This window comes from Acanthochromis polyacanthus, chromosome 1, assembly GCF_021347895.1.
Source record: "Acanthochromis polyacanthus isolate Apoly-LR-REF ecotype Palm Island chromosome 1, KAUST_Apoly_ChrSc, whole genome shotgun sequence".
In the NCBI taxonomy this organism is placed as follows: Eukaryota; Metazoa; Chordata; class Actinopteri; family Pomacentridae; genus Acanthochromis; species Acanthochromis polyacanthus.
Window position 1 is genome coordinate 29,146,848 of NC_067113.1, and position 27,632 is coordinate 29,174,479.

The following is a 27,632-nucleotide window of genomic DNA, read 5'->3' on the forward strand; positions in this document are numbered from 1 at the left end:
GAAAACAATCTGGCCACAAGGTCCACAGCTGTCGGTCATATCTCATGATCTTTATCAGGAAAACAGAGACTAAATGGACTCAGCTGCAGTTTTCAAGGTCAAGAATAAACTTTGAGTCTCAAAGAAGTTTTCAGGCTGCTCAGATAAACGTAGAAATGTGAACATCTACAGTTGCACAAGATCATGTGATATGATTGAAAGCTCCACAGCAGCTGGAGTGACCTTGTGGTGAGATTGATTTTCAAATGTTCTTTCCTTGTTGGTGTTTTTTCTATAAATTACCACAGTCTCATACCAGCAATAGTGGAAAGAAATAGTAATATTTTACTAACGAAACTGCAGTCCGAATGATACGTAAGTATGGCAAATCTTGTTACCAAAATGTACTGAAAGTGTCAAAAGTAAATGTTATTTATTATGTAAAACGTCCCTTATCAGAATATATCTGTGCATATATTAAATTAGTGGGATTCACATGCACAGCTCATCTGCTCTGAAAATTTATTGTAAAAAAGAAATAAAACAATATTTCAATTTGTCAGCCCATTTATAGTGCATTTAAAGTTAAAGGGTCTTTATAATTTAGAGTCAAGATTATTTGTATTATGCTTAGTATTGTAGGGTCTTAACTCTTATATTCAAATTTGTTACATAATTTTGTATTTCATTTAATACTGTAGGCCTTTAACCTTCCATCCATCCATTCTCTATACACCGCTTTATCCTCACTAGGGTCGCAGGGGGTGCTGGAGTCTATCCCAGCTGACTCGGGCGAAAGCAGAGGACACCCTGGACAGGTCACCAGTCTGTCGAAGGGCTACATATACAGACGAACAATCACACTCACATTCACACCTATGGGCAATTTAGAGTAACCAATTAACCTCAGCATATTTTTGGACTGTGGGAGGAAGCCGGAGTAGCCGGAGAAAACCCACACATGCACAGGGAGAACATGCAAACTCCATGCAGAAAGATCCCAGGCCCACCCCGGATTCGAACCAGGGATCTTCTTGCTGTAAGGCAAAAGTGCTAACCACTACACCGCTGTGCAGCCCGGCCTTAATATTTATATTTCTCAGGTAGATTTTCATAATAAATCACACTGTATGGTCTAAAAGGTAATATTTAAATAATTAAAACTGTATGATTAATAAAATTGTAGGGTCCAAACCCTAATATTCACATTAATCAGGCAGATTTCCATAATTAACAACATTCTAAGGCCTCATTAAAACATTAGTCAGAAAATTTAATTCAATACGTATTATTCAAATTAATTTCCTAAATTCTCTGACACTTAATATTCAAATTGTGGAGGTTAATTTGTATCATTTCTAAGATTGAAATGTCTTAATTTTAGTCAGTAAATTTGTATTATATAGAATATTGTAGGGTCTTACCTGTAATATTTATTTACCTTGGTAAATTTACATGACAGATACCATTGTAGAGTCTTCGCCCTAATATTCTATTTTATTTTATTTTTTTTTAAGTGCAGCATAAATAAACTCTTTAATATTACTTTTACTCTCCTGCCAGTAAAAGTGCTGCATTTGTACTTGGAAATGTGTGTTTTACAGTGTTGCATACTATTGTATGATTGCCTTTTATAATAATGTGAATTAAAAAGAATAATGTTCCGGCTGAGTTATGAATATTATAAATGAGTTTAATGTTGAGTTCAGGTTGACTCCACAGTAACCGGTGGATTAAAGGAGCGGAGTCCCGGCCGGTGATGCGGTTTGACAGACAGGGGGAGAGAGAGAGATCCTCCACCGGAGCAGGAAGCTGCTGCTGCCGGACCGAACAGGAGACACCGGAGCCTCGAACCAGCAACGACATCAGCGGGCAGCAGGCAGACGTGGAGCGGGTTATCCTCCATAATGTAGACCCGACACACCGCCACATCCAGCCTACGAGTCGACCGCATGTCCGGGGCGCGGCGCTGAGCACAAAAAAAGCCGAGCTGGGAGCGTTGTCGCACGGTGAAAATGAAGGAGCTGAAGGGCTGCGGTATGCGCTCCTCGGTGGGCTTTCTGTCCCGTAGAGAGCTCACTGGGCAGCCGCTCATGAAGGAGGAATTTCAGCGACGCAGGCTGGCGGGCTGCACCAGCCTCTACAAGAAGGACATGCTCGGACATTTCGGCTGTGTCAACGCCATTGAGTTCTCCAACAACGGCGGAGAATGGCTGGTGTCTGGTAAGTTGTCAGACCCACCTTCCCCCTGCTAGCTTCCACTGTTTTTAATTCGCTAGCATGCTAGCTAGTTAGCCTGGCACTCAGCTGAAAACCCACTGCGCGGCTAGCGGGGTTAGCCTAGCCGTTAATGCTAACGGGGCTAGCTAGCGTCCTGCCAAACAGTGGAGCAGCGGCTCGCAGTGCAGCAGATGTCAGCCCAGAAGACGGTCGGTGCTGCCGCTCGACTGAACATTTTCACGTCCCGATGGGTCCAATCATGGCGACCTGCTGAAAACACAAAGCTATTTACGTCCTGAGAGGATTAAAAACAATCATTTGGCCTACTGTGACAGCCTGTGGCTTGCCATTTTGGGTCTACTGAGGTTGTTTACTCTGCTCAGTGGAGCTGCAGTTTATTTATCTGACCAGGTTGGATGCATCTATTGGCACATTAACTCTGGAAAGTGACACATAACTCAATATCGCACTAACTGAGTGCCAGTGTTAACTTTGGAGTACATTTAAAGTATTACAATGGTATTTCTGTTTAGATGTTGCTCCAAATGCAACATCAGTGGTGTTTAGAGCTGTAAATATCAATCAGTCAATCACTTGTCATCTGTTCAGTTAATTACATGCTACTTTAAGTGATTACTTGGTTTGAGCAATTATTTAAGAAAGTCTGTAAAAGTTCTCTATATTCCAGCATTTGTGCAGGAGAACTTGGAGCTTTTATTCGTATAATTTTGCACAGAATTGCACCTAATGACGTTTTTCTTTATTATTGAACTAATTAGCTATTTATTGTTTAGCTTTGGGTTGCTCCTAATGCAAATCAATGGTATTTTGAGCTGCTGCACTAGTCACTTAATTGATAAATTGTCAACTAATAAATCAATTACAACTAACAAATGTAATCACTACTTAATCAGTTTGAGTAGCAATTTAAGAAAAGGTGTCAAAAAATGAGTGATTCCAGCTTTGTAAGGAGGAGCTAAAGAGTTTTTATTCATATAATATTCTGCAGGATTTCAACCAATGACTACTTTATTAAGCATTAAACTAATTAACTATGTTTTATTTAGCTTACTGATGCACCAGTTGTTTAATTAATCACCAGTTGTTTGGATAACTGATTCATTGTTTTGAATATTTTTTTAAGGAAAACGTTAAAATCTACTTTCCAGCTCTGTCAGGGAAAACTACACAGCCTTAATTCATGTTACATTGTGCAGGATCGTAGCTATTAACTATAAAACGGATTTCTTTACCCTTCAATCATAGTAGTTTAGCTTGGGGATGCTCCACGGTGGAGTCCAGCTTCTTAAAGAGAGCTGCAGAGTTTTTATTCATACAGTATTGTGCAGGATGGCTGCTAATGATTCCTTTCCGGATCAATAAATCAGTTAGTTATGTCTTGTTTAGTTTAGGGATGCTCCAAATGCAAATCATTGGTGTTTATAGCTGCTGCACGAGTCACTTAATTGATTAGTTGTCGACAACTACTGAGTAATTATTTAAGAAATCATGTAAGAAAAATAAGTGATTTCAGGATTGTAAGGGAGAGCAACAGAGTTTTTATTCATACTATACTGGGCAGCATTGCAAAAAATTATTACTGTCTTCAACATCAGACCAATTCATTATGCACTGTTTAGGGATAGACAATATTGGATTTTTGCCAATATTTTCCAGCTCGTTTTGGCCGAAGCAGGCATTTACATAAGCATGTCTTTTATTTCACTTAATTACAGATCTCATATATCATCCTAACTCTTCCCATGAGGGCCCACTGGTGGGTGCAGACATGAAATATGAGGGTTCTCAAGTGTGCACAACATAGGAAAATAAAAAAAATAAAATAAAAAAAATTATAACAAAACTGTAAACTTTATATCTGACTGTCAGTGTTAGTTTTGGGCTTATAATTAATTTTAAAATCTTGATGACAATGTTGTTGTGCATCCCTAGTGAAGTTTATGATTTTTTTTATTGTAAAAATGATGTCCATCAGACTTTTCCACAGCCTGAATGTTTTTAAATGTCACAGTATCTCTGACAGCCACTTCAATTCGTTTCACACCGTCATATCAGAGAAGCAGTGCATTTTAGAGGTAGGAGGCAGCACATAGATGCTTTCTTCACTTTAAAAAATGACTTTAGCCACTAATTGATTCTAAAAACAGCTGTAGTTTATTTCCATTATCTCATTGCTGCTCTAAAATTAAATTCTTCTCTGAGTCAGTGAAAAGTTTTCCCTCCAGATTGTATTGAAATGAGACAGGCATCGGGTGAACAGTCTGTAACCTGTAATGGTTCACTTTAAGATGAGATAAGATAAATTGTATTCATCCTGGAGGAAACGGTTTTGCCAGAGTGCAATACAATAAACAATAAACAAAGGTCAGTGAAATATGCACAATTACACAGAGGTTTGAAAAGAAGAAAAGAAATAAAGAACACACAGTACACACAGACAATGAGGACGATGGCATGGGAAAACTCTCATGGCAAATAATAAAGATGGAGGCTCACTGCCATCAGTTCAGGGTTACACACAAAACTTAAATTTTTTCAGTTTATGTGGAATCGGCTGACAAAAATGCTTACAAAAGGACCAAACGTCTTGGAATTCTCTAAAATGGCTCAAATTTATTTTAAAAATGGTTAAAGAATTGTCCCAAATGACCTAAAGTCAGATAAAATATGACTCAGTAATTTTCTAAAATGACCGACAACATTTTCAAAGTGGTTCAAAATTTGACAAAATTGACTCGGAATGTTTCCAAAGTGACTAAGAACTCTCCAAATTCTGTAATATAGAAATGGGAGTGATTGAAATAGGACTCCCCTCTGTTTAATCAGCTGAGGTTGATCAGTTTGTCTCCTGTAGTTATGTCCAAAAAAAATCGAGAAAACATTACTGTTTTTTATTCACTGTGAGTATTTTTATGACTTTTGTAGTCACGGTTTGTGTTTGTCTGCAGGAGGAGACGACCGCCGGGTGCTTCTGTGGCACATGGAAAAAGCCATCCACGCTCGCTCCAAGCCTGTGAAGCTGAAGGGCGAGCACCTCTCCAACATCTTCTGCCTGGCCTTCGACAGCACCAACAAAAAGGTCTTCTCTGGAGGTACGACAAAAGCACACTTCCTGTGACGTGTCTGCAGGCTTTTTTCACAAGAACACAGTTTTTCCTTCTTGGCAACCTTTGACCATGAAGGTTTATGGAACTTGTCACTTTGGAGCTAGAGGTTGAAGGTTGATCTGATTGATACAGCAAAAAGGGGTGAAGCTGTCACTGCAGGTTGAAATAAATCGGAAAAAAAATCATACAAGGTTCTCAACCTCACGAGAGAAAGATTGTTCTTGCCCTAGTTTTCAACATAGTGTCCTTTAGCTTCAAAGTACTTGGTGTTCAAGCTTGACTATAAATTGAGCCTCCAGATTCTCCTCCTCAGCAGCATGCACAACATTTTCATCACTCTGAAAATGGCGATCTCACAAGTGGGATTTGAGTTTGGGAAGTCAGTAAGATGCATGAAGCAAAAGTTCAAAGCCACATTTGACTCCTTCTGCCACCTGATGGATGGATGGATGGATGCATTGTCCTGGAGCAACAGCACTCAACTCAAAGTTTCCTCTCCTTTTTTCTCTGATTACTTCAGACATTTGACTTTTTGTGCAGTGATATAAGGCTTTATAGGATGCTGTTATGCCCCAAAATGGGAGTTACGCTCCTCATTTCCAGGTGAGGTTGAGAACTTTTTAAATTATCCTCGCATCCTAATTCAGATAGGACTTGAACGAAGCCCTGGAAGTAATGGTGGAGCGATTAACTGGTTATCTGATAAATTAGGCTGATTAAATGCTATTTTGAGATTATCTTTGCTGGGTGATTACCAGCTCAGCATCAGGCCGATTATCAGGGGAATGGCTAACAGAGACGATGTTAATGGGTTGTCTTAAATGGTGCAGAGCCACAATTCTATTTCATTAAGACTCGCCTCCAACTCCGGGCATTTATTACACAAAATACTGGGCAAACTCAACATAACAGGAGAGACGGAAGCCTTTGCTACCTGCCAAGAAAAGTGGACCTTAAAGGGAGATTCGAGCCTTAATTTAGCCGAGAAATTTGCGTTGGTGAGCAAGCATCTGTTATAATTCAACATGAGCAGATGTGCAGCAAGATTTAGTGTTATCAGTGAGGCTAAGATTAATCTGTAGACAACAGCAAAAAGCTTTTGCACTGTGAGGTGTTACAATTACCAGACCAGTGGGAGATGCTGCTATCTACTGATAGCTGCTGATGTTAACTGTATTTGTATGACATTTATTCAGTTGATAGTTGAAGGTACACTATAAAACTACCGAAATCCAATCAAATCCAGTTTATTTACATGTGCAGCGCATTTAAAATTGAGTTGACCACAATGATGCACATGTTGTCAGATGGGCAGCATCAAACTATAAACTAGCATCGATATGATAGAAAACTTGTAAAATTAGCTTGTAATACAAAATACAGTGGTATAGCAGACTAAAACAGACGAAAGAGGATACTTAACAGGGCCAGTTCAGACAATAATAATGTCAAATGAATGCTCATTTAAGTTCATTCATTGTATTTTTATCAGAAAACCCCACAAAACAACAGTAAGAGAACAGTAGTATTATATAGATCTTTGAAAATGTGTGTATGCCATTGATAAACTGATGTTCAAACAGAAAAAAAAAATTTATTGAATGGTTTTATGTGCATTTAAGTGCCTGCAAAAAGCCAGTAGTTGTTTAACTGCACATGAATGCTTCTGGGTCTAAATAATGCATTTGAATATTAAAATTTAATGCAGACGTTGCTGAACGATGAAGTTTTGGAGGCGTGTGGTGAGTTGTGCTCACCGTCCACCGTCTAGCTGCTATGCAAATGAGGAATTAACTAACCATACAGGCTAATGCCTCGACAACGAGCTAGTTTTGCATCTTAGCCTTGAGCTTGAAGATTAAAATATTCTTCCATTTTGTGATTCGGTTCGTGTCCGTTTTGCAGGAAACGACGAGCAGGTGATTCTTCACGACGTGGAGAGGTGGGTAAAGCAACACTCATCACTGTGGCATCAAAAACACTTCTAGAAAGGTCAACGGTTTGACTGCTGATGAGTGCATTCGCCCCTCACGTCAGCAAAACAATTAACATCCTGATGATTGTTGCTCCTGCAGAAGGGAAACTCTGAACGTGTTCCTGCATATCGATGCCGTGTACAGCCTCTCCGTCAGCCCGGTTAACGACAACGTGTTCGCCAGCTCATCCGACGACGGCCGGGTTCTGATCTGGGACACTCGCGAGCCGCCGCATGGAGGTAAGCAGACGTGAATTAGATCAGAAGTCAGTTTGTTCAGAACCCTAAGAGGCAATAAACCCCAGAAAACCTGATTTAAACTGTTCATTTATGCATTTGATCGCATATTTCTGGCTTGTAAACTGACCACAGTGGAGGGAATAATAATATATTTATGCCAAGGATTGAATCAAAATCTGCAGCCTGTTTAAAATGCACGCAAGATGTGAGGATGTAAAGCTGCAAAACACAATTTTATATAACCCACAATCACAGCATAGTCTGAACATACGCTCTGCTGCAATGTGAGAGGATTAGGAAGGATTAAGAAGTGGAAGAAAAACTCAGAATCAAACTATTTCCTGCATAAACATTTGCCATGTCGCTGCTCTCGCTGGTAAAACTGCGTTGAATCGGTGCATAGCATGGATCCAGTTAATGAAAATTAGTGGTTTCTTGCGCACAAAGCATGCGATTGTAATTGAAAAGCTGCTCATATGAAGCCACGTATTTGAAGTGACTGTTGGACTGAAAAAGGGTGTTTAGTGCTCGGTGATGAGAGACCTGTTGATAACTTTAAAAATGCAGTGGCTCATCTTGCATGGCGTGCACATCCTTCTATTTTAGAAGCCTTCCTTGTGACCGCGTTGGCCTAATAATACATTTAGCAGCGATCTGTCTTCCATCTCTGCCAGCGGGGTTTTTATGTCGGCTTGTTGCGGCACCGAGGCCCCAGTTTTAATGGATGGAAGTTCCTCAGAAGGTGGAACCACATTGAAGTCGTGGTTTAATTTCAGTGTAATTAGAGGCCAAAATGTATTGAGCCACAAAATGTACATAAACCATTGATCGAGAAGTGTTTGACTTGAATTGCTCATGCCTTCTGCTGCTATTTAAGAGCAGAAGTCAACATTACATGACAAAAACGTGTCTTGCTGGCATGTTTCTGGACAAAAAGAGATGCGCAGATCCTCCATCAGCGTCATTGTTGACTTTTCTGTGCTTCTTCCGTCCTCCTGTAGAGCCGTTCTGCCTGGCCAGCTACCCGTCAGCCTTCCACAGTGTGATGTTCAACCCCGTGGAGCCCAGGCTGCTCGCCACGGCAAACTCCAAGGAGGGAGTCGGACTGTGGGACATACGCAAGCCACGCAGGTCAGGCCTTTTTTTCCACATTTCCTGTCACTTTTTCCCCCAGATCTGTCAATTAAATCATCTGCAAACACGTACAAGTCAGTGTATCAGTTAGCAGAATATGGCAAAGAGTGTGTAATAGAATAAACTAAACCAAACAAAAGACTCCATCGTATGATTTTGTTATAGTCATGGCAACACAAATAAATAAAAAGAGAAGAGGGAAAGGTAGGTTTTTGGTTTTTTTTAATGGTGACTACCAATGCCAATTATTGGTTATCAAGAAAGACAGATAGCCGATATTTGGACCCACTATACATTAAATGTAATGTTTTAGCAGCATAGGATAGCAGAGAAGCTGTCATTCAGAACTGGACTCCTTCATTAAGAAGGGTGACTGTGACTGAATATGTGAAATAGAAATAGGAGAGATTCAATTAGGATGCTCTGCTCTGTTTATGTGGGATCAGCTGACAAAAATGTTTTGAAAAGAATGAAATTCTCTAAAATCACTCAGCTTTTCTAATGTGACTCATCTTTTTTTTCTAAAATGGTGAAAGAATTGTCCGAAGTGACCTGAAATCTGGCAAAATATGACTCAAAAATTTTATAAAATCTCTCAAAATGTTTTCGAAGAGACACAGAATTTGACAAATTTGACTCAAAATGTTTCCAAAGTGACTCGGAGTTCTCCAGATTCTGTAATACAGAAACAGGACAGTTAAATGAGGACACTCTCCTCTGTTTAATCAACTGAGATTGATCGGTTTGTCTGCTGTTGTTCTTCACTATTTCCTGAATCTTTTACTGTTCTGTCACTTTTATCACACCAAGAAGGTCCATATCTTAAAGCATTATTGGTTATTGTTTTCCAAACTGTGTTCCAGATGAATCTTTTGCTAACTTAGCCGCTAGCCATTAGCATGGCCTTACCCACTGAGAAAGAAGCTAATTTCCTGCTTTGTGTTTCTTGTTCAGTTTTTCTGAGACCACAGAGTGACGACAGACAGAGAGAGGAGGTTACATCACACCTGAAGTTGAGCATTTAATTTAGCAATAATTGGTCAATAAAAATACAGATACCGTTAATCAGAAAAAAACGCCAAATATCAGCCATGATGATCGGTCTATCCCTAGCACAAATCGCTGGTGGTAGATTAAAGGAAAGAGCAGTAAAGGTCTCTCTCTCATCAGAAAGTGTTTCTCAGAAGCACCATCAGCATCAGGTTTCATAGTGAGATGATTAATGAAGAGTAGAAGGAAGATTCAGGTCTAGTAGAAAGGCGTCATTGTTGTTTTTCGTGTGAATCTGAGCTTTTCCAGGTGTTTGCTTTGTAGTACTTTGTGTCCATCTGTATTGTATTTCCATTTTAGAAGGATGGAGTTTCTGACCAACAGATTTGGATAAAAAAAAAAAGTGAGATGTTGTGATGCTGTGTTCTGCATTGGGTGACAACCAAACAGAGCAGTCAGGATTTAAGATCTATATTTATGTTAGGAGGCCAAACTAAAAGTGTTAAATGCACTGGATCAGAAACCAGTCAGCCCCAAACATCTGCAGCTTCAGATTTCTCACATCTGTTAGAGGCCTCGCTTCTAGTAGGAAATATATTTGCTGATTTATCACTGGTCAGGTGGACTGCTTTCTATGTCTTGAGTCAGTTTTAAAGAGGAGATGAACTTTTATTCTCCCCTGAGGAGGAATCAAATGAGCAGCAGTGGTGTTTATAACTGATTAAAGCCTGCAGATGAAGCATGAAGGTTCCCATTACTTTTAATGTTGATAAATAAATGAAAGCAAGTTTTTAAAATAGTTAAAACGATTCGGATTTTTATTTATTCTGTTGAGCATTTCTTCAACTGCAAAGAATTTTTGTTTATTTATGAAGCATAAAATGTTTATTTTATCCATTATGTACTAGTAAATAATAAGTTTAAAGTTTAAAAAAGGGTATATTCCAGAGCCAAGAATGAAAAGCGGTCTATTTTGATTTTTATTGTGTAATCGATTTTTTTTTATTTTATTGTTCATTTTATTCTCCTTTACCCTTTATTTATTTGCGTATTTATGTATTTTTTCTATTTATTTACTGCTAATTCTATTAGAATTTATTATTGACATTATTTATATATATATATATATATATATATATATATATATATTAATTATTGATTTGTTATTGATTCTTCTTTTCTTTCTTTTCTGTAGTCAGGAAAGCACTTTGTAAAGTCAGTTAAAAAAGCTTTACAACAACAACAACAATTTATGGCATTATTATTTATAATAATAACTATAGTATTGATATTATTAATATTCTATTATATACTGTATTTCTGCTATTTATTATCATTATTATTTATTATTATTGTTTTTGTTATTATTATGAAAATAATAGGACATAAAAAGAATTTGACCAGCATATCATTGGAAGCTACAATTTTAATTACAACATCAAATAAATAGACCAAGAAATATAATTATTAATTGATATTTTTATAGTAATAATAATATGTAATAAATTAAATAAATAATTTATCATTATTAAAAATAATAATGCTAAATTACCTGAAAGTCCTAGATGTATATATTAGGTATATTTATGTTGTTGCCCAGAAATGTAGGTGACTCGTCCTATTTCAAGTGTTTATAGTTTTTATTAGTTGCTTCATATTCAGCGATCTGAACCCCAATAATGAATTTACAGTTGGATAAGAAGGTTTGTTCTGACAGTTTCCACCAGATGGCGCTGTTATCTCACCAATAAATTCACCGCTGCTGGTCTCCTGCCAACCTGCAGGAAGATCTCACTGCAAAAAACAAACAAACAAACACATGTTTACTCCCAAAAAATGAAAACATTGCATTATGCCAAGTGTGTGTTTGTACACACTGGAGTTATTAGTGCACAAATGATGGCCAATAAGAGTAAGCAGTGAGTCATTTGTCTTGGCGCTGCTCGGTTTGTTTAGTGTTACTCTGCAGAAAATCCCTCGGTTCACTATCACGTTTAAAAATAGCCTGCAGCTGAAAAGGAACTTCATGAAATATCTAATTCACTTTGTCAGAGTAATTTACTTCTGACAGCCTCTTTAATCTTCCGCTAAACTGTAGACGCACACATATATCAGATTAATTGAGTTTATTATTAGTGCTGTTGTTTTTTCTTCTAGAGGTGCTTATAAAGCTGCAGAATATCTGAAACATGCAAAGATGATGAAGAAATGGAGTAATAATGTTTCTGCAAACTTTCACAACATGCTCTATTTAACAACTGAAGAAAAGAACGTAGTAATGTCCGTCACCAGCAGCAGGATTTCATCAAACAAATGAATCGTTAATGGAATAACGCTTTGGCTCTCAGAAGTTATTTTAGCTTTGCTGAAACCGCTGAACCCTTGAAATCAGCCAGCAGCTTTAAAAGGCATGTTCTGTTTAAAAATGACCATAATTACCCCATTAATCAGAACCAAGGAGTACAAACAGTAAACAGTAACAGTAGAATTAATAGAAGTAATCATGTGAGGTGTACGGTTTCCTCTGAAAACGTAACCAAGTCCAAGCTTCAAATTTTTACATTTAATCAAAATCTCCTTGAAAAATAAACACTTTGCGCCAGATTCTGCAAAAAATCAAACTCAGTCTGAGCTTCTTGGTTCAAGCATGAAGACTTTGGTAGTTTGGATGCAAACAGTACATGACAAAAATTCAGACACCTTTGACTGAACTGCAGGCGGTGTTTACACAAAGCAGATGGAAGACAAGTTTGGCAACAAATCAAAAATGTGAGGAGTAAAATATCAATAGTCTGTTGAGCGACTGATAGCACCTGCCATTCTGATGGAAAACTAAGCTTAAAAATAGCAATATGTCATCAAAATAACTATTTTGCATGTTGTATTTAAAAATTCACCAAAAATAAATTGATTCGTCGAACCAGATTCTGTGAAAAACAAAAAATTCTGCACTTATTTGCACAACCACAAAGCCATTAGATGCTTAGCTGTGACAAACGGTCGCGTGATTAAAAATTCAAGAAACCTTTCGCACAACAGCACAAATATTTAGCAATATTTGTGCTGTTTCTATAGAGGTGTTTGACTTTAAATTTTCAGTGAAACATTCAGAAACTACTTAGATTTAGAGAGTCTAATAATAGTAATAATGATAAGAATAATTTTATTTATATAGCACCTAAAAAAAAGAATTTACAAAGTGCCTTATAGACAGACAAAAGGAGACAAAAATAGAAAAGAAGAAAAAAAACATGAAACAAATTGGAGAAATGCAGTTAAAAATGTTGGAATATTTAGAAAATAAATAAATGAAAGAAACACCAAAAATGCTGTATAGAGTTAAGGAAAACAAACAAGTAGACTAAAAGAAAATAGACTGGATCGTTGATGAGCACTGGATCAACGTCGCCCCTTATCTGGTGGAATCACTTCTTCATTGCTCTGGAACCTGAAATGAAATATCAGAATCAGATGTCACGTTTTACATCATTTAAATGCGTCGCCATCTGTCATTTCTCTTCATGGAGGTCTTGTGTTCACTTATTCTCTGTTTTAATGAATGTAACACACAAACACGAAGGCTCAAACCTTAATATGATCTCTGAATTGTGATGCAGCCATCGCTGATTTTAATCCAAACGTCATCCCCTGCAGCTCTCTGCTTCGTTACGGAGGCAGCATGTCCCTGCAGAGCGCCATGAGCGTTCGCTTCAACAGCACCGGCACCCAGCTGCTGGCTCTGAGGCGCCGCCTGCCGCCCGTCCTCTACGAGCTGCACTCCCGCCTGCCCAGCTTCCAGTTCGACAACCAGGGATACTTCAACTCCTGCACCATGAAGAGCTGCTGCTTCGCCGGAGACAAAGATCAGGTTGGTCCGGAATCGGTAGCTAAAACTGGTGCTGCTGTTACTTATAACGGATCATTTCACCTCAATTCACCAACCATTGTGTGGTGAAAACTGTTGACCACATGTACAATCTTTGGTCATAGGGAGTATTAGTTTTTCAGTTATATTCTAAAAGAAGGTATGTTCATGTTGATTTTTGCGTTTTTTTAAATGTTTGAAGTGCTATAACTTGAGAAACTACAAAAGCACTCAGAGAGCGCAGTACTCCACCAAGGCTGTTCATTCCTCCATAAGGCATTGTCAGAAATGCAGCATTTGTTTATTAGTTACTGATGATCAGAAATCACTGCAACATAGAATGTTTAATATAGATGCACCCACAAACAAAATGACCTGACGCTAAGCACAGGTGTGTTTTATGCACGTATACGTTGTACGGATACCGAATCACGTGACCTAAATATGTAGCGTACAATGTAGTTTATTGTAAAAATGTAGCTGCGAAGACGAGATGTTGGCTGAAATAACCCAGTTTGGACTAAAACCTCAAAGACAACAACATGAAGTCAAATCTACAGCAACATGAAGAGGTTTTTAGTGTCAGAGGTCCCCTGCTTCGCTGATCCGACGACATCTAAACCACAAAGTTCGACAAGAAACGCAGCAGGAATCTGAAGAAACGACACGGTTCAAAAGGGAATTGATGGGACTCAGAAACACCCCCTCAATATAATCAATTGCTCTTTGTTTCATTTCCGATGGATAATTCCGCAGCGGGGGATTTGTAGTAGGATTGTAATCATGTGATCTTTGGCTGACGTAGCGTTCACTTGTTGTCATGGTTACAGTGAGGCCGTGCCACTATCTCGTGATGATACAGAAAGCTTTAACAAATCCATGAATCCAGACTATAAGCTGCATCAATGTCAAAATCTAATCACTTGGTCCTTGTGTCATTTCTGACCTTCCCTGAAAATTTCATCCAAATCTGTCTGTCTGTTTTTGAGTAATGTTGCTAACAGACAGACAGACAGACAGTCGCCGATTGTCACATAACTACTAAATTCCTTGGTGGAGTAATAATACAGCGAGAGTGATGAAAGTTACAACCCTGCTTTTGTAGAGCAATACAAACCAATTATATGATGGCAGAAATTTCATCCAAAAATGCTGTTTTTTCTGATGCTTTCCCAACCATAAAACCTTTATTTTTCATTCTAAGAGGCAGATTTTTTCCCCCTGTGATTGGCACCAATAGGAGCTTTAAAAATGTAGAATGTGCCAGTCAGATGCATACTTCATGAGAGAAAAAAAATCTTAAAATCTTTGCATTTATGGCAAATATTAGGAAAAACATTGAGCAGGTGTGATGGTGGAACCACTCCAATAGCGTGGAAGAGTTCTATATTATTATTACTGGGCTAAAAGAAAGATCATTTCCCATTTCATAGTGCTTTAAATAATTTTATGAAAAATGACACCACTTATCAGATTACAAACATACGCATAGAATACAGATGCACAGATTCTTCACAGTTTGCTGAATTGATGTGGAATGACCCTCATGAAATAGAATAACTCGTCATCTTCTGCACTTAAAGGGAAATGTATGCAGGAAAACATACACAGAATGACTAAAACTTTCCATTTCACGTGCAGCAGTGAAAGCAGCGTCTTGTACGTGAAATATTAGCCTCCAGAGGGTGATTAACTCCGGATACAATGAGCAGATACGGCGTGCAGAACAGAGGGGGGATTGTTTAAACTGACTTTGTGGTCACTTACAATCTGATATATGAGGACAATATTGGGAACATATGGGATAAATCTAGGAGAATATACGAGTTGTTTCTGTGAATTTGGGAGCTTTTCAGGGCTGGAGGAACACCAGAAGCCCCCGAACTCGGCCACTGATCCTCCCGTTGGTCCTCCTCAGACATGACATCACCCTGCAGTCATGTTTATTATGCTAACATTATCCTCGGGTGTCAGCGGGGCTTATGAAGGCTTAGAAAAAATTACCCTGCCCAGTGCGAGCGAAGGAGGCGGGTTAGAGGTTGCAGAATCAGAATCAGGGTCAGGGCTGTGAAACGAGGTTGCTGGTTTGAATCTGTGCATCTGCTGCCAAGCTGGACCACAAATCGGAAGCTCAGTCGCTTTATTGATGTTAAAAATGAGTGTTGAGGAGCCTTTGAGAACAAAATCAATCAAAATAATAACAGATATAGACTTACCTGTACTTATTTAGCTTCACTTTTAGCAAAGATTATTGATTTGACTCTTTTTTTACTGCGTTAGAAAGAAAGACTTGACATATTACATGAATTGCCTTTGATGATTTTGCATAATGGTTGGAGTCTTTTCCATCCAGCTGTAGGAAAACAGCTGCATGAAGTTAATATAAATGGCATGTTTTAATCACTGTCCCTATCTCTATGTTGTTTTCCACCATTTGCGCCCTTTAATTCGGCTGTTTAATGGCAGCTAATGGCCTCTAATGTTCAACCGACCGCGTTTCGGTGAGCATCTATTAATATGGATGGCGTTGCAGAGTCCAAAAACAACATATTCTGGTTTTAAGTCAAATACAAAGTGAAGCCTAATGTCTTGAAGTACACGGTTTGTCAGATTTGCAACAAAACTAGACTTTAAAAGTATAAATATCACATTTTAAAACTGAAAAAATGCTTAAAATCAACAGAAAAAGCAAAGATTCCTGTGATAACTAATCATCATCTACAGTTTCATGATTATTAATTGTGCAGTGGTGTTTATTAAAGTTCTTCTCCAGTCATTTATGAAACCCTTAAAATAGATTTTTCTTGTTGTCGATTAATCTTTCACTTATTTTCTTGATAAGGTGATTAATTGTTGATCTATAAAGTGTAAGAAAATTGTGAAAATTTACAGTGAGTTCATGAATATGGAAGCTAGAAAATAGCAGTCTGAGTTTCTGTCGGCGGGATTTTAAAAGCTGTTGTTGGATAGCTAATTAACCAAATTAATAATTAGCTAATAATTAAATTAGGATGGCAATTTATTTTTCATATTTGCAGCAAAAAAGGGATCATCAAAGGCAGGAATGACGCTAATCTAAAACTAATAGAGGCACCAAATGAACAGAAAACAGACAGTTAAAAACTAAACTACAATTATTTACATGATAACTGATATCAGCTAGAATTTAATTAATGTGGGAGCCCTAATTGTACATAATATTCATTAAAGTAATGGATCAAACCAATAACAATCCTCTCATTTCATCAAACTTTTATATTTAGAAGTTGAAAATCGGCCTTTTCATGCCTAAACATGGTTTTGCTCGAACTTTTTCCTCTTTTACTACACGCAAATCTATAAATTTTTACATTTTGTCCATTGTTTGTGGCCTTTTGTTTTGCTGCGATTGAGTAATACAAGTGGTTTATCTCAAGCTGCTTCTACTATTTGCTCGACTGCATTTCCGTGAGCATCTGTTGACACCACTGCACTGCTGTTGACACGTTTTGGTTTTAAGCCAAATTAAAAAGAAGACCCCGGTGTCTTAGAGGAAACAATTGGTCAGATTTGCAGCGAAAAAACGGTGCCATTAAAGGCTTAAATACCACTACTCTACAACTAATAGAGGAGTAAAATGAGCAGAAAAAGACAGATGACGATTATGTATGTGGCAGCTAATCATCAGCTACAGATTCATTTTTTTGTGCATTGATATTTATTAAAGCTCTTCTCCGGTCATCGATCAAATCCCTAAAAAAAAAAATGTTATTTAGTCTATAAAATGTAGGAAAATAATTCATCCATCAGTGTTCCTACAGCCAAAGATGATGTCCTCAAATGTCTCGTTTTGTCCACAGCCCAAAAATATTCTTTTTTTTTTTATCACTGAGGAGCAAAGAAACCATAAAAAAATCACACTTGAAAACTTTAAAAGAAATATCCAATTAGATTAGCATATTATTGAAATATTAACAATGAATTTAATATGTGTTGATTATTTGTTGCAGCTTTACAGGATTTTATGTTAATTCCACTGCAGGAGAGACTTGACATTCTAAAATATGTAAAATAAATATAAAAGTTTAACATCAGCCCAAAGACCATTAGAAGGCCGATACAAAAAGTTTTCCAGTTCTATTTATTTATTTATTTATTTCATAAAAGTTGATATATTTTTCTATTTTTGTGGAGTTAATGTGCACATTTTAAAAACCATTATATTGCAGCAAGATAATCACATTTTTATATCGTTATTTTCTTTGGTTGATCTGCATCTTTTACACGATTAATGGAGAAAATAACCAAGAAATTCATCAGCAGTGATAATCATCATCATAAAACAACACAAATCACAACTATATTCCATGGAATCTGCATATTTCCTGTATATTCTGTATGTTATTTAGAATAATGTCATTTATATTCTATATTTATAGTATAAATGTGTAATATAAAAACGTATTAAGAATTAATGTCAGCCCAAAAGAACATTAGCAGGCAGATTAAAAGTCTTGCGGTTTTATTAGATTTATTTTATTTTATTTAGGGAAATGTATGTATTTTGAAAATCATATTTTATGTCTTGAGCTCCCAGTGTTTCTTCAGAATTAGCAAAAAAATACAAAGCTGATGATTTCTGCAATTAAATGAATTCAAATATGAGCTTATATTAATATCGATGTCAATCAAAATGACTTTAAAAACATTGGATATCAGCAAAAATCTAATTTAATGTGGTGCATCCCTTAACAAAGCAATAAATAATGAATTGATTTAACGATTAAGAAAATATTTTAGGGTTTTGCTGTCATAGAGAAGTAAAGAAATGAGACAATATTCATATTTAAGAAGCTGGAATCACAGGATTTCTGGATAAAATCTCAAACCAGTTATTCAGTTATCAAAATAATTGATGAATAATTTAGCAGTTGACAAATAAGTGACAAATTACTGCAGCTTTATTAGGGTTTTATTCGTGTTACAGACTCTTACAGCGGCTGAACTTGTGGGCAAAAAGCTGCAGCCGACAGCTCATATTTTCAGAAGTTGTGTAAAAGCAGCTGGAAAATGTCCTCAGCCAAGACGTAAACCCCGAACTGTTTGAGCCAAATATGTCACAGAGTGCAGATAGAAGACGTCAGTTTAAGTTAGAGGCCGCAGTTTAGAGGAAACGAGGAGACGGATGGAGGTTCGACTGGACGATTTTTACATGTTGGAGCAGAAACGCTGCGGTTCTCAGCGGCTCCTTCGACTCCACAGATGTCGGAGGATTTTCTCAGCTTGGTGCGAGAGTAAAGATCCCAAGTGGCAACTTGCAGCGTGAAATTGATGGCAAAAGCAAAGAGGAGGGAGTTGTGGGTGCGACATTCCTGCCTGACGCATCCTCTGGGAAGCTGAAGGTGGAGCGGCCAGGTGTCGGGTTCACGGTGTGTTCACGTGCCCCGCAGCTACCGGGCTGACTAACGGGCTGGTTTTCATCCCTGCAGACTATTTCACGCAGGCTTCTCTCTGGAAAACATGGACGTAACGGTGAAAGCGAGCGGTCGAGCCCTTTCGCCGTCTTGTGAAAGTTCCCGTAAGCGGAGAGGCCAGCGGAATATTCGCAGAAGGAAATTGAAGGCATTCATTTAAATAACTGGCTGATGAAGCGGCACGGAAATATTCCAGACTGTCAGGAGAGCAGAAGAAATATGCCTCAAAACAAATGTGAATTATTGAACAAAAATGTGCTTCCAGATGGTAAAATCACCCCTGATAGACATTCCAAGTGAATATAAATGCACTGAAAGGAAAGAAAAGGGCAACGTGTTGAGAAGATGAATATGTAGATGCTTGTGAAGGTTCAGAAAATCACAGACCTCCAGCCAAATGCTACTAGATTGAATTTTTTGGAGGAAAAAATAACATTCTGTTCAGAAGATTAAAGCTTCTATTGACCAAAGCATACAATCATTTTGTTCCAGTTCTCTTTCTACTATTAATGTCAGACCTGTATAAGAACAGTAAGCATCCACCGTTTGTTCCAACTCTGCCTTTAAATGACAGCTTTAAGTGGAACCATCTGTTGACAAAGTCTAATAACGGTCCAGACAGGCAGCAGCAGCTCTGTTCAGGTCAGACTGTCATGTCCCGTAAAGACGGCGTTTCATCGCGCATTATGAGACGCAGCGTTGCGGTTAGATCTGCTGGGTTTCTGCTGCACATTGACGTCCCCAGGGCTGCTCCATATATACACAAATATACGAGACATGAAGTGGAAATTTTGTCCTAGAAAACGGAGCAGACTTAAATCTAAACATCCTTTTGTTTTCCCTCCTCAGTACATCTTGTCTGGCTCGGATGACTTCAATCTCTACATGTGGAAAATCCCAAAGGATCCAGAAGCAGGTGAGTTATTAAATCTGTCTGCGCCGGCTCCTTATTTATCATGGAACAGTTATTATGACCTTTTTTTTTTCTTTATGCGTTTCCTGAAGACAAAAGCAGCAGAAGGATTTAATCATGAGGCTGCCAGTGTGAGATCGTCTTTTGCCGAGTCAGCACAAAAGTGGAAAAAAAAAAAAGTTTAGTTTTTCTTGTGTGTGTGAATTTGGTTTGTTAAAATGGACGTGATTCATCAGCAAGCTTGTAAACAGACATGCCAAGGCTTTAAAAGGGAGCTTGTTTTGTCGGGCAGAGGTTTGGTGAGCGTTCGTTCCGCAAGGTCAAAGGTTTCAGTGTCGTCTTCGTCGACAAAACAAACCGGATTTCAGTCGCTGTAGCTTTTAGCCACAGAAAACATCCTTTCTGTTTCTGGTTAGCTCAGTCTGCGGTTTGCCCTCAGTTCATTTGGTCATAATAGGTTTTCCAGGCGTGAGTAACTGCAGCATGTCTTATCTGTCTCTTTGTGTTGTCTCGTGAAACTGCACCAAACTTAACTTCAGCTTTGAAGTTCCCACCTGCCCAAACTGGATAAAAATCCAGAGTAAACGCTGAAAAGCTTCTCATTTTCTCACTGAACATGCCTGAGGTGTAATTACTCCGCCAGGAAAATCCCCCCAAAAATGCAACAATCCAAGAATGCGGTATTTGTAGCTCTTATGGCACCACCTGACAGATTTATGGATTTCATTTTCCCCGGAGTTACTCACACTGAAAGCATGTGCACAGGGCCTATTTGGTGTCAGACTATCGGCTTATTACGAGGGTCACCGCTGCAGTATTTCACCGTCTGCGTTTTCTGTGTCCAGAATCAGCCTGAATGAGTGTTTGTTTCAAAGACTCCTTGTTGTCCGTCTCTGACGTATTCCGTCTGCCGGCGTCACATTAACATGGCGTTGCTTTGAAGGGGGCCCGGGTCGAGTGGTGAACGGTGCGTTCATGGTCCTGAAGGGTCACCGATCCATCGTGAACCAGGTCCGCTTCAACCCTCACACCTACATGATCTGCTCGTCCGGCGTGGAGAAAGTCATCAAGGTTAGTGAAACCATTTCACCGCTGTAGGTTTAAGATAGGTCAATTAATCTGTTTTTAGAGGCGCTAAATGTTTCATCTACTGCACCATCAGGATTGTCATGTAAAGATACTCAATTTATCAAATCAGACCTGGATAGGAGCTGGTTTCTTCTGGACTATTTTCTAATTTCAGTGATAATAAATAGGCTCTGACTTGGGATTTGTTTGTTTGTTTGTTTGTGTACTAAAGATGCAGAAAAACCTAAAAAGAAAATTTTATTCCAGACAACTCGATAAAAAGTTTTTACTGAAACGTGTCACGAACACATTTCTTATCAGCATATTTTTGCCATTTATGTGTTTGCTTCCTGTTTGTCATTTTCAGCTGATTAATCATATATTAGGTGTATTTGGTACTCTGGTAGGTTTGATTTAAAAAAATAATGTTTAAGGTTTGGGCTTTTTTTTTAGCATTTAATTAACAGTAATCCTTTGAACATTTTATGGGTATTTTACAGATTTTCTTCCTCTTTAATTACAGATAACTAGTAAAAAAATTGAAAATGAATTTACACATTAAGCTTTAAAAATTAAAAAAAAAACTGGCCCAAAACTGTAAATAACGTCCACATCAAAATTCTCTATTTTTACAAACGTCCTACAACATTTAAAATATATTGTAAAATTACAATATGTTCCTTTTCAGTGTATTTAAATTCACAAAAACACAATTTTAGGCACATTTGCCAATATTTGAAAGAAAAATGATGTATACTAAGGATTGAGAAAATGCTAAATAATGTTTAACTGTCATTTTACACTTTCTCTTTTGTTGTTGTTTTTGTTGGGGCTGAAAGGCTGAAAAGTAAAACTGCAGTTCCTCAAATGGCCACTTGAGGCTGCTCCAAAGCAAATCAATCTAAACAGATCTCAATGTCAAAATGCACAACTTTGCCGTAGAACTAAACGTGTTTACAGCCTGGTACAAAAATCAGTTTTGGTCTCTACTGTTGGTTTCTCCATTCATGATGACTGTCTGGTGGATGAAAGTTTATGCAACTCACTCATCTAATTTATATTCAGGATTAAAGTTGTGCTTTTTTATGGATTATATTTAGGGCATTTGCGCCTTTTACTAGGGAGAAAACCTATGGGGTGATATCAGGGGGTTAGGAGGAGGCTGGGGCTGTCTGTCTTTATATACAGTCTATGGAGAAACTACATTTCTTTCATATGCAATTGAAAATGCAGTTCAGTTTTGTAGAAACAGGACTTTTGGGAGACCAGGCTTTCAATAAGCCCCTTGGCTGTTTTCTCTGTGAATTTTTAATTAAATAAGGTCACATAAAGCTTAATTATGGTGCTTTAATTGTTATATTTTACCTGATAAGTGTTATTGTTTGTTTGTCTAACCGCTCCCCAGCCTCCTGTCGTTCTCTAACAGCAGCCTCGAGGCAAACCAAATCGACCGTCTCTGATGTAGCGTTTAGACAAACTGTTCTGTAAGTTCGCTGTCCAACATCTGCGTCCTCAGTTGTTCAGACAGTAGACGTGCCCTTAAGTGAGACATTGATCTCCAATGACACCACTGAGCAACCGACTTTCCTCTCTGCAGTGGGGAACGACAAAAGATGGATTCCCCCCCATCAGTGACTGTCGGCTGAACTTGATGACGATGAATAGCGACTAAAAACTGGGTCACAGAAGACAGGGAGGCCTCTACAGATTGTATATCTGATGCTGTGATATCCTGTCAGGCCCTCTAAAGTCCTTTAAGGTAGCTGGAGGCTGTGTAAGCCTTGAAAGAAATCAAGAATTATTGTTAAATCCTTCAGTTATATTCTGCAGTCGGAGTAAAATCATTGCAGAAGCTCCTGAGTAATTTCTCCTCGCTGCTCTCACTGCGTTTATTCCAACCTGTTGACCTCAGTGAAGGAGTCTGCAGTTAATGAAGCTCCTGTCACAACATAAAGATTTTACACTCAGCAGCTGCCGTCCTGTATTATCTTATGACTGACTGTGCTGTCCTGTTTCTGACCTCCTCAACAAACCAGCCGGTGTTTCAGGTTTGCTGCACGTCTCAGGTTTTTACCTGACTCAGTTCTGCATCATCAGTCACATATGTTGCCTCAAAGAAGCAAAACTTATTTTACTTTTTTATCTTTTACTCATCAGTCTGCGGAGCCAGTGACGTTAATATATTATGTATATCTGAACTTTAGACGTGCAATCTGCAAGATTTAGCAGCGAAAATATATCTGCTTTGTAAAGATATTGTAGAGTCTAGCAAGAATTCAGATATTTCAGGTTTTTTTTAAAACAAGTGGTTAATGTCTGTCTCCAGAAAAATGACATTAGATGTGGATAATTATTGCAAGGAAATACTATATTACGAGTTCTCTGGTTCATGTTGTAGCCATTTTAAATCATATTACGTAGTGTTTTTGCTGAGTTCTCATTAAATTATAGATAATTCTACATAAATATAAACCTTCTCTACCCTTTAAAGACTTTTCATCTGTGTTGGGTCAAAAGGCTGACACTCAAAGTTCATTACGGACATATAAACTACAACTGGAAGTTCATGTGATGTGATGAAAAGCTGCAGAATTGATGCCGAATAGACTTTTTGGGGAGGTTTTGTTGACCTTTCATCCAAGTTCAAGAATAAATATCCATTCTCAGCTGTAGATACAGTAGTGATTCCGATGAGACAGTGCCATTAATATATTTATATGAACCTTAAATGCGAGAATTAGCAGCAACATTTATTTGCTATATAAAGATCCAGTAGAATCTGACGCTAACAAACAGACCAAAAGTGGAATTCCGTGCCCTAAAAATCCCAAAGAAGTTTGTTCTTGATGTTAACCTTTAATATCTAAATGAGTCAAGTGAATTTGCAACCTTATTTCTCAGTTGTAAAGCTTTTTGGGTTCGTATCTGTTGTTTTAAATGTGCTACATAACAATCGGTGACTTAGCTTGATGGATATGCTAATGTTAGCATGTTAGCATTACAGCCGAATTCATCAAAGTCACTCCTAACAACAGAATTTTTTCAAAACTGGGCTCAACGAATGTTAGCAAGCAGCTGGGTTCCAACTCTTGTCAAAATATGACAAAAACTGTTCAAACCTCTTTAATTTAATTGTTTTTACTCTTACTTTCAGATTTTTACTTCAAAAATAGAAACAAGTCATTTTGGTGAATTTAAACTTTACTAACTGCACAGGTCATCCTATATTTCTGAAATATTGAGTCCATGTTAGAAGAAAGGATTCTCAGTGATGATGACAGCAGGAGTTCCACAGGGTTGACACAGTTTGAGCTTTTTTGATGGCAGCGCAGAAACTCGATGCTCCCTGTTTTGTACATTTTACTGCTCAGACTGGAAGGTGATCCAGCTGCAGGTGTCCTACAGCGTTCGGGGGAATCTTTGCTCCTCACTTTTCCTCAGCACATTATTCATTCTGTCATGTTTCCATCTGTGTGACTTTTAAATCTTTACTTAAGTCTTTTCTTTCCTCCCCTCTCCATCCAGGTGTGGAGTCCCTACCAGCAGCCCGACAGTCTGGGTGATCTGGAGGGTCGTGTGGAGGATAAATCCCGCAGTCTCTACACCCATGAGGAGTACATCAGCCTGGTGCTCAACAGCGGCAGCGGATTGTCCCACGACTACGTCAGCCAGTCCATCCAGGAGGATCCTCGTATGATGGCCTTCTTCGACTCTCTGGTGCGTCGGGAGATCGAGGGCTGGAGCTCGGACTCTGACAGCGACCTGAGCGAGGAGGCCATCATGCAGCTCCACGCTCGAGTTCGTCGCTCCACCAGAGCAACGCCGGCGGCTCCCAGCACCGCCTCTGCTGCCGGCCACCACAGTGACTCTGACAACTCCTCATCCTCGTCGCTGGCCGGACCCGACGCCTCCGGAGGGGAAGAGCCAGCCGGAGAGGACGGCGAGGAGCATCCCAGGAGACGCAGCAAACATCCGCGCCACCAGTCTGGCTTCCTCGTCAACGAAGACTCGGACTCTAGCGAATTCTGGCTCGACCCGATGCCCCGGCCTCGATCCCCGAGCCCCAGGGACAACTCCACGCTCTCCAGCCCCACCTCCTCGCTTCCTGCCGGAGCCTCCAGCTCGTCCACGTCCACCTCCAGCTCCAGCAGTGACGACGAGGAGCGACGCAGCGCGGTGAGGCGGCGCAACGTCATGAGGCGGCGGCGCATGCACGTGGTCTCCAGAGCCGGCGACCGACCCGAGTCCGTTCAGGGTCTGTTCTCGGCCATCGACTCCTGCAGCTACCCGTCGATCGCCATTGATGACCTGTCTTCCTCCTCGTCCGGCGAGGAGCAAAACTCCCTCCAGATCAAACCTTGCGGCGCCGCAGAGGAGGAGAAATGCCTGAGCCCTTCGGACTTTGTGTGTCTGAGCCCAGTGATGTCCCCCGAGAGCCACGAGGACGGCAGCGACAGGACTGAGCTGGACAGACTTCCAGCGGCGTCTCTTGGGTCTTTGGATGAACGCAGGACTGAAGGCAGAGCTGCTGCAGAGCCGGCGTTCGACAGCTCTGATAGCGGGGAGGCGTGTGGCAGCTCGGCGGCTGCAGATATGAACTCCCAGAGCCGGCTGAGCCCCGGAGTGAACGGTCGGCACCGGACTGTGGCAGCAGCCGGCGGACACATGAGCGAGAACCAACGTGTGTCCTCAGATTCAGAAGAAGAGACTGAAAGTACACCTGAAGACGGCAGGGCTCAGAGAGAAAAAGCTGCAGCTGTGAAACGGACTCATGTGGGCTCAGACGAGGGCGAATCAGGCTCGTCACCCTCGGAAAAAAAGCTAAAGACATAATTGCACCTTTTTTCTCATCCTGGAGAGAAATCATTTGTTAACGAACTTCATTTAGGAAGTGGGTTTTTTATGGGTTTGTACACCTCAGCTTTTTCATTTTTGCTCGTCTCCTGTGACACCGGAACTGAAGACTTAAAAACAAAGTGTGGTTAACTTTTGTTTTGAGAACAGAACGATTTGGACAGTGTCATCATTCTTTAGGTCGAACCACAGATGACTTTAATAAATCTAAAAACAGGAGCTGAATGCTGTTGATAACGACGGTATTGAGTGAGACGCAGTAATTTTCTTGCTGCGTCAGTGTTTCTCTCTCTCTGGTCTGGGTGTTGCAGAAAGCTCCACACAGGATTTGGAGCTCCTCCAACCACAACAACACAAAAATAAAAAGGCTTTTAGGTAGGGCAGAAGCTTTGCAGCATTTTAATTTGTATGGTTTCACACTGAGCGTAAATCTGATTGGGTTTGTTCTCATTTTTAAGTGATTCTCAGCTGAGACTGCTTCAGGGCGCCTGAAGAATTGACTCCTTCCACAGAAATCCCGAGGAGCACCATTTGTATAAGCTGCATTGAAACGATGCTTTCAGTGTCTCTACCGACTGTTTTTTGTGTCTCATTATCCAGCCCCTGGGTATCATTACAAGCTGGCTCGCTTTGTTTTCTCGCAATTAAAGAATAATTTGTTCTCCAGTGATGAAGCTGCAGTGTCTTCCTGAAGCTCTCGGCGCCGACCGACGGGTGAAATGTTTAGCTTGTGTCGACGAGCGTCTGTCTGAGGGGGAAAACGAGTCGATTTTGTTGTAGATTTTTGGGCGCTCCGCTACCATCTGCTGACGGGTTGCCACGGCAACGCAATCTCAACTCTCTCTCTCTTGTGAAAGAAATGTGAAGCCTGTTCAGTTAGCTGTGACCCTGAGCAACAAGTGTCAGCTGGAGTAGAATATTTTATCGACTGAACCAAAGAGCTGCGTTTGTTTTCATTAAGAGATGAAAATTTGAAATCGGTTATTAGCAGCCTGCCACACTGGAAAACCAAACAGTTTCCTCACAAGTGCTTAAAGATCATCTCTGAAAACATGACATGCAGTACCAGCCGTTTGGATGCACCTTCTCATTCAATGGTTTTTATTTATCTTAATTATTTTCTACATTGTGATACTGAAGATATCAAAACTACGAAAGAACACATGGAACTACACTACTGTTCAAAAGTTCGGGGTCACTTAGAAATGTCCTTATTTTTGAAAGAAAAACATTTTTTTCAATGAAGATAAAATTAAACTAATCAGAACTACAGTCTAGACATTGTTAATGTGGTAAATGCCTATTCTATCTTGAAACAGCTGATTTTTAGTGGAACATCTCCATAGAGGTACAGAGGAACATTTCCAGCAACCATCACTCCTGTGTTCTAATGCTACATTGTGTTAGCTAATGGTGTTGAAAATTGGTTCGAAAAACCCTTGTGCAATTATGTTGGCACATGAATAAAAGTGTGAGTTTTCGTGGAAAACATGAAATTCTCTGGGTGACCCCAGACTATTGAACAGTAGTGTATGTAGTAAACAAAGAAGTGTTAATCAGATTCTTTAAAGTTGGCCCCTTTTGCTTTGATGGCAGTTTTACACACTATTCTCTCAGTCAGCTTCATGAAGTAGCCTACAATGTAGAAAATAATTAAAATACATAAAAACCATTCAATGAGAAGGTATGTCCAAATGTTTGACTGATACTCTATGTGGAGAATTACTGCAAGGAATTATTACATCACCAAAGTCCTGGTCCTCCCTGACTGATGTCCATGTTTTGCTTAGTTGCCATGAAATTATGGATAATT

The 27,632-nt window shown here is 39.3% G+C and overlaps 1 protein-coding gene across 1 annotated transcript; it reads left to right on the forward strand.

Moving 5' to 3' along the window:
- dcaf5 (ddb1 and cul4 associated factor 5) lies at nt 1-26,489 on the forward strand. The gene is made up of 9 exons (XM_022197104.2): nt 1-2,202; nt 5,169-5,312; nt 7,233-7,269; nt 7,403-7,542; nt 8,544-8,673; nt 13,321-13,534; nt 19,834-19,900; nt 20,841-20,968; nt 24,491-26,489. The coding sequence occupies exons 1-9, from the start codon at nt 1,995-1,997 to the stop codon at nt 25,796-25,798; spliced, it is 2,376 nt and encodes a 791-aa protein (XP_022052796.2). The 5' UTR covers nt 1-1,994; the 3' UTR covers nt 25,799-26,489.
- The last annotated feature ends 1,143 nt before the right edge of the window (nt 26,490-27,632 follow it).

Coding starts and splice junctions, on each gene's coding strand:
- dcaf5 (XM_022197104.2), top strand. CDS start 1,995: ATGAAGGAGCTGAAGGGCTGCGGTATGCGCTCCTCGGTGGGCTTTCTG. Junction 7,270..7,402: donor ATTCTTCACGACGTGGAGAG/GTGGGTAAAGCA, acceptor TTGCTCCTGCAG/AAGGGAAACTCTGAACGTGT. Junction 19,901..20,840: donor CCCAAAGGATCCAGAAGCAG/GTGAGTTATTAA, acceptor GTTGCTTTGAAG/GGGGCCCGGGTCGAGTGGTG.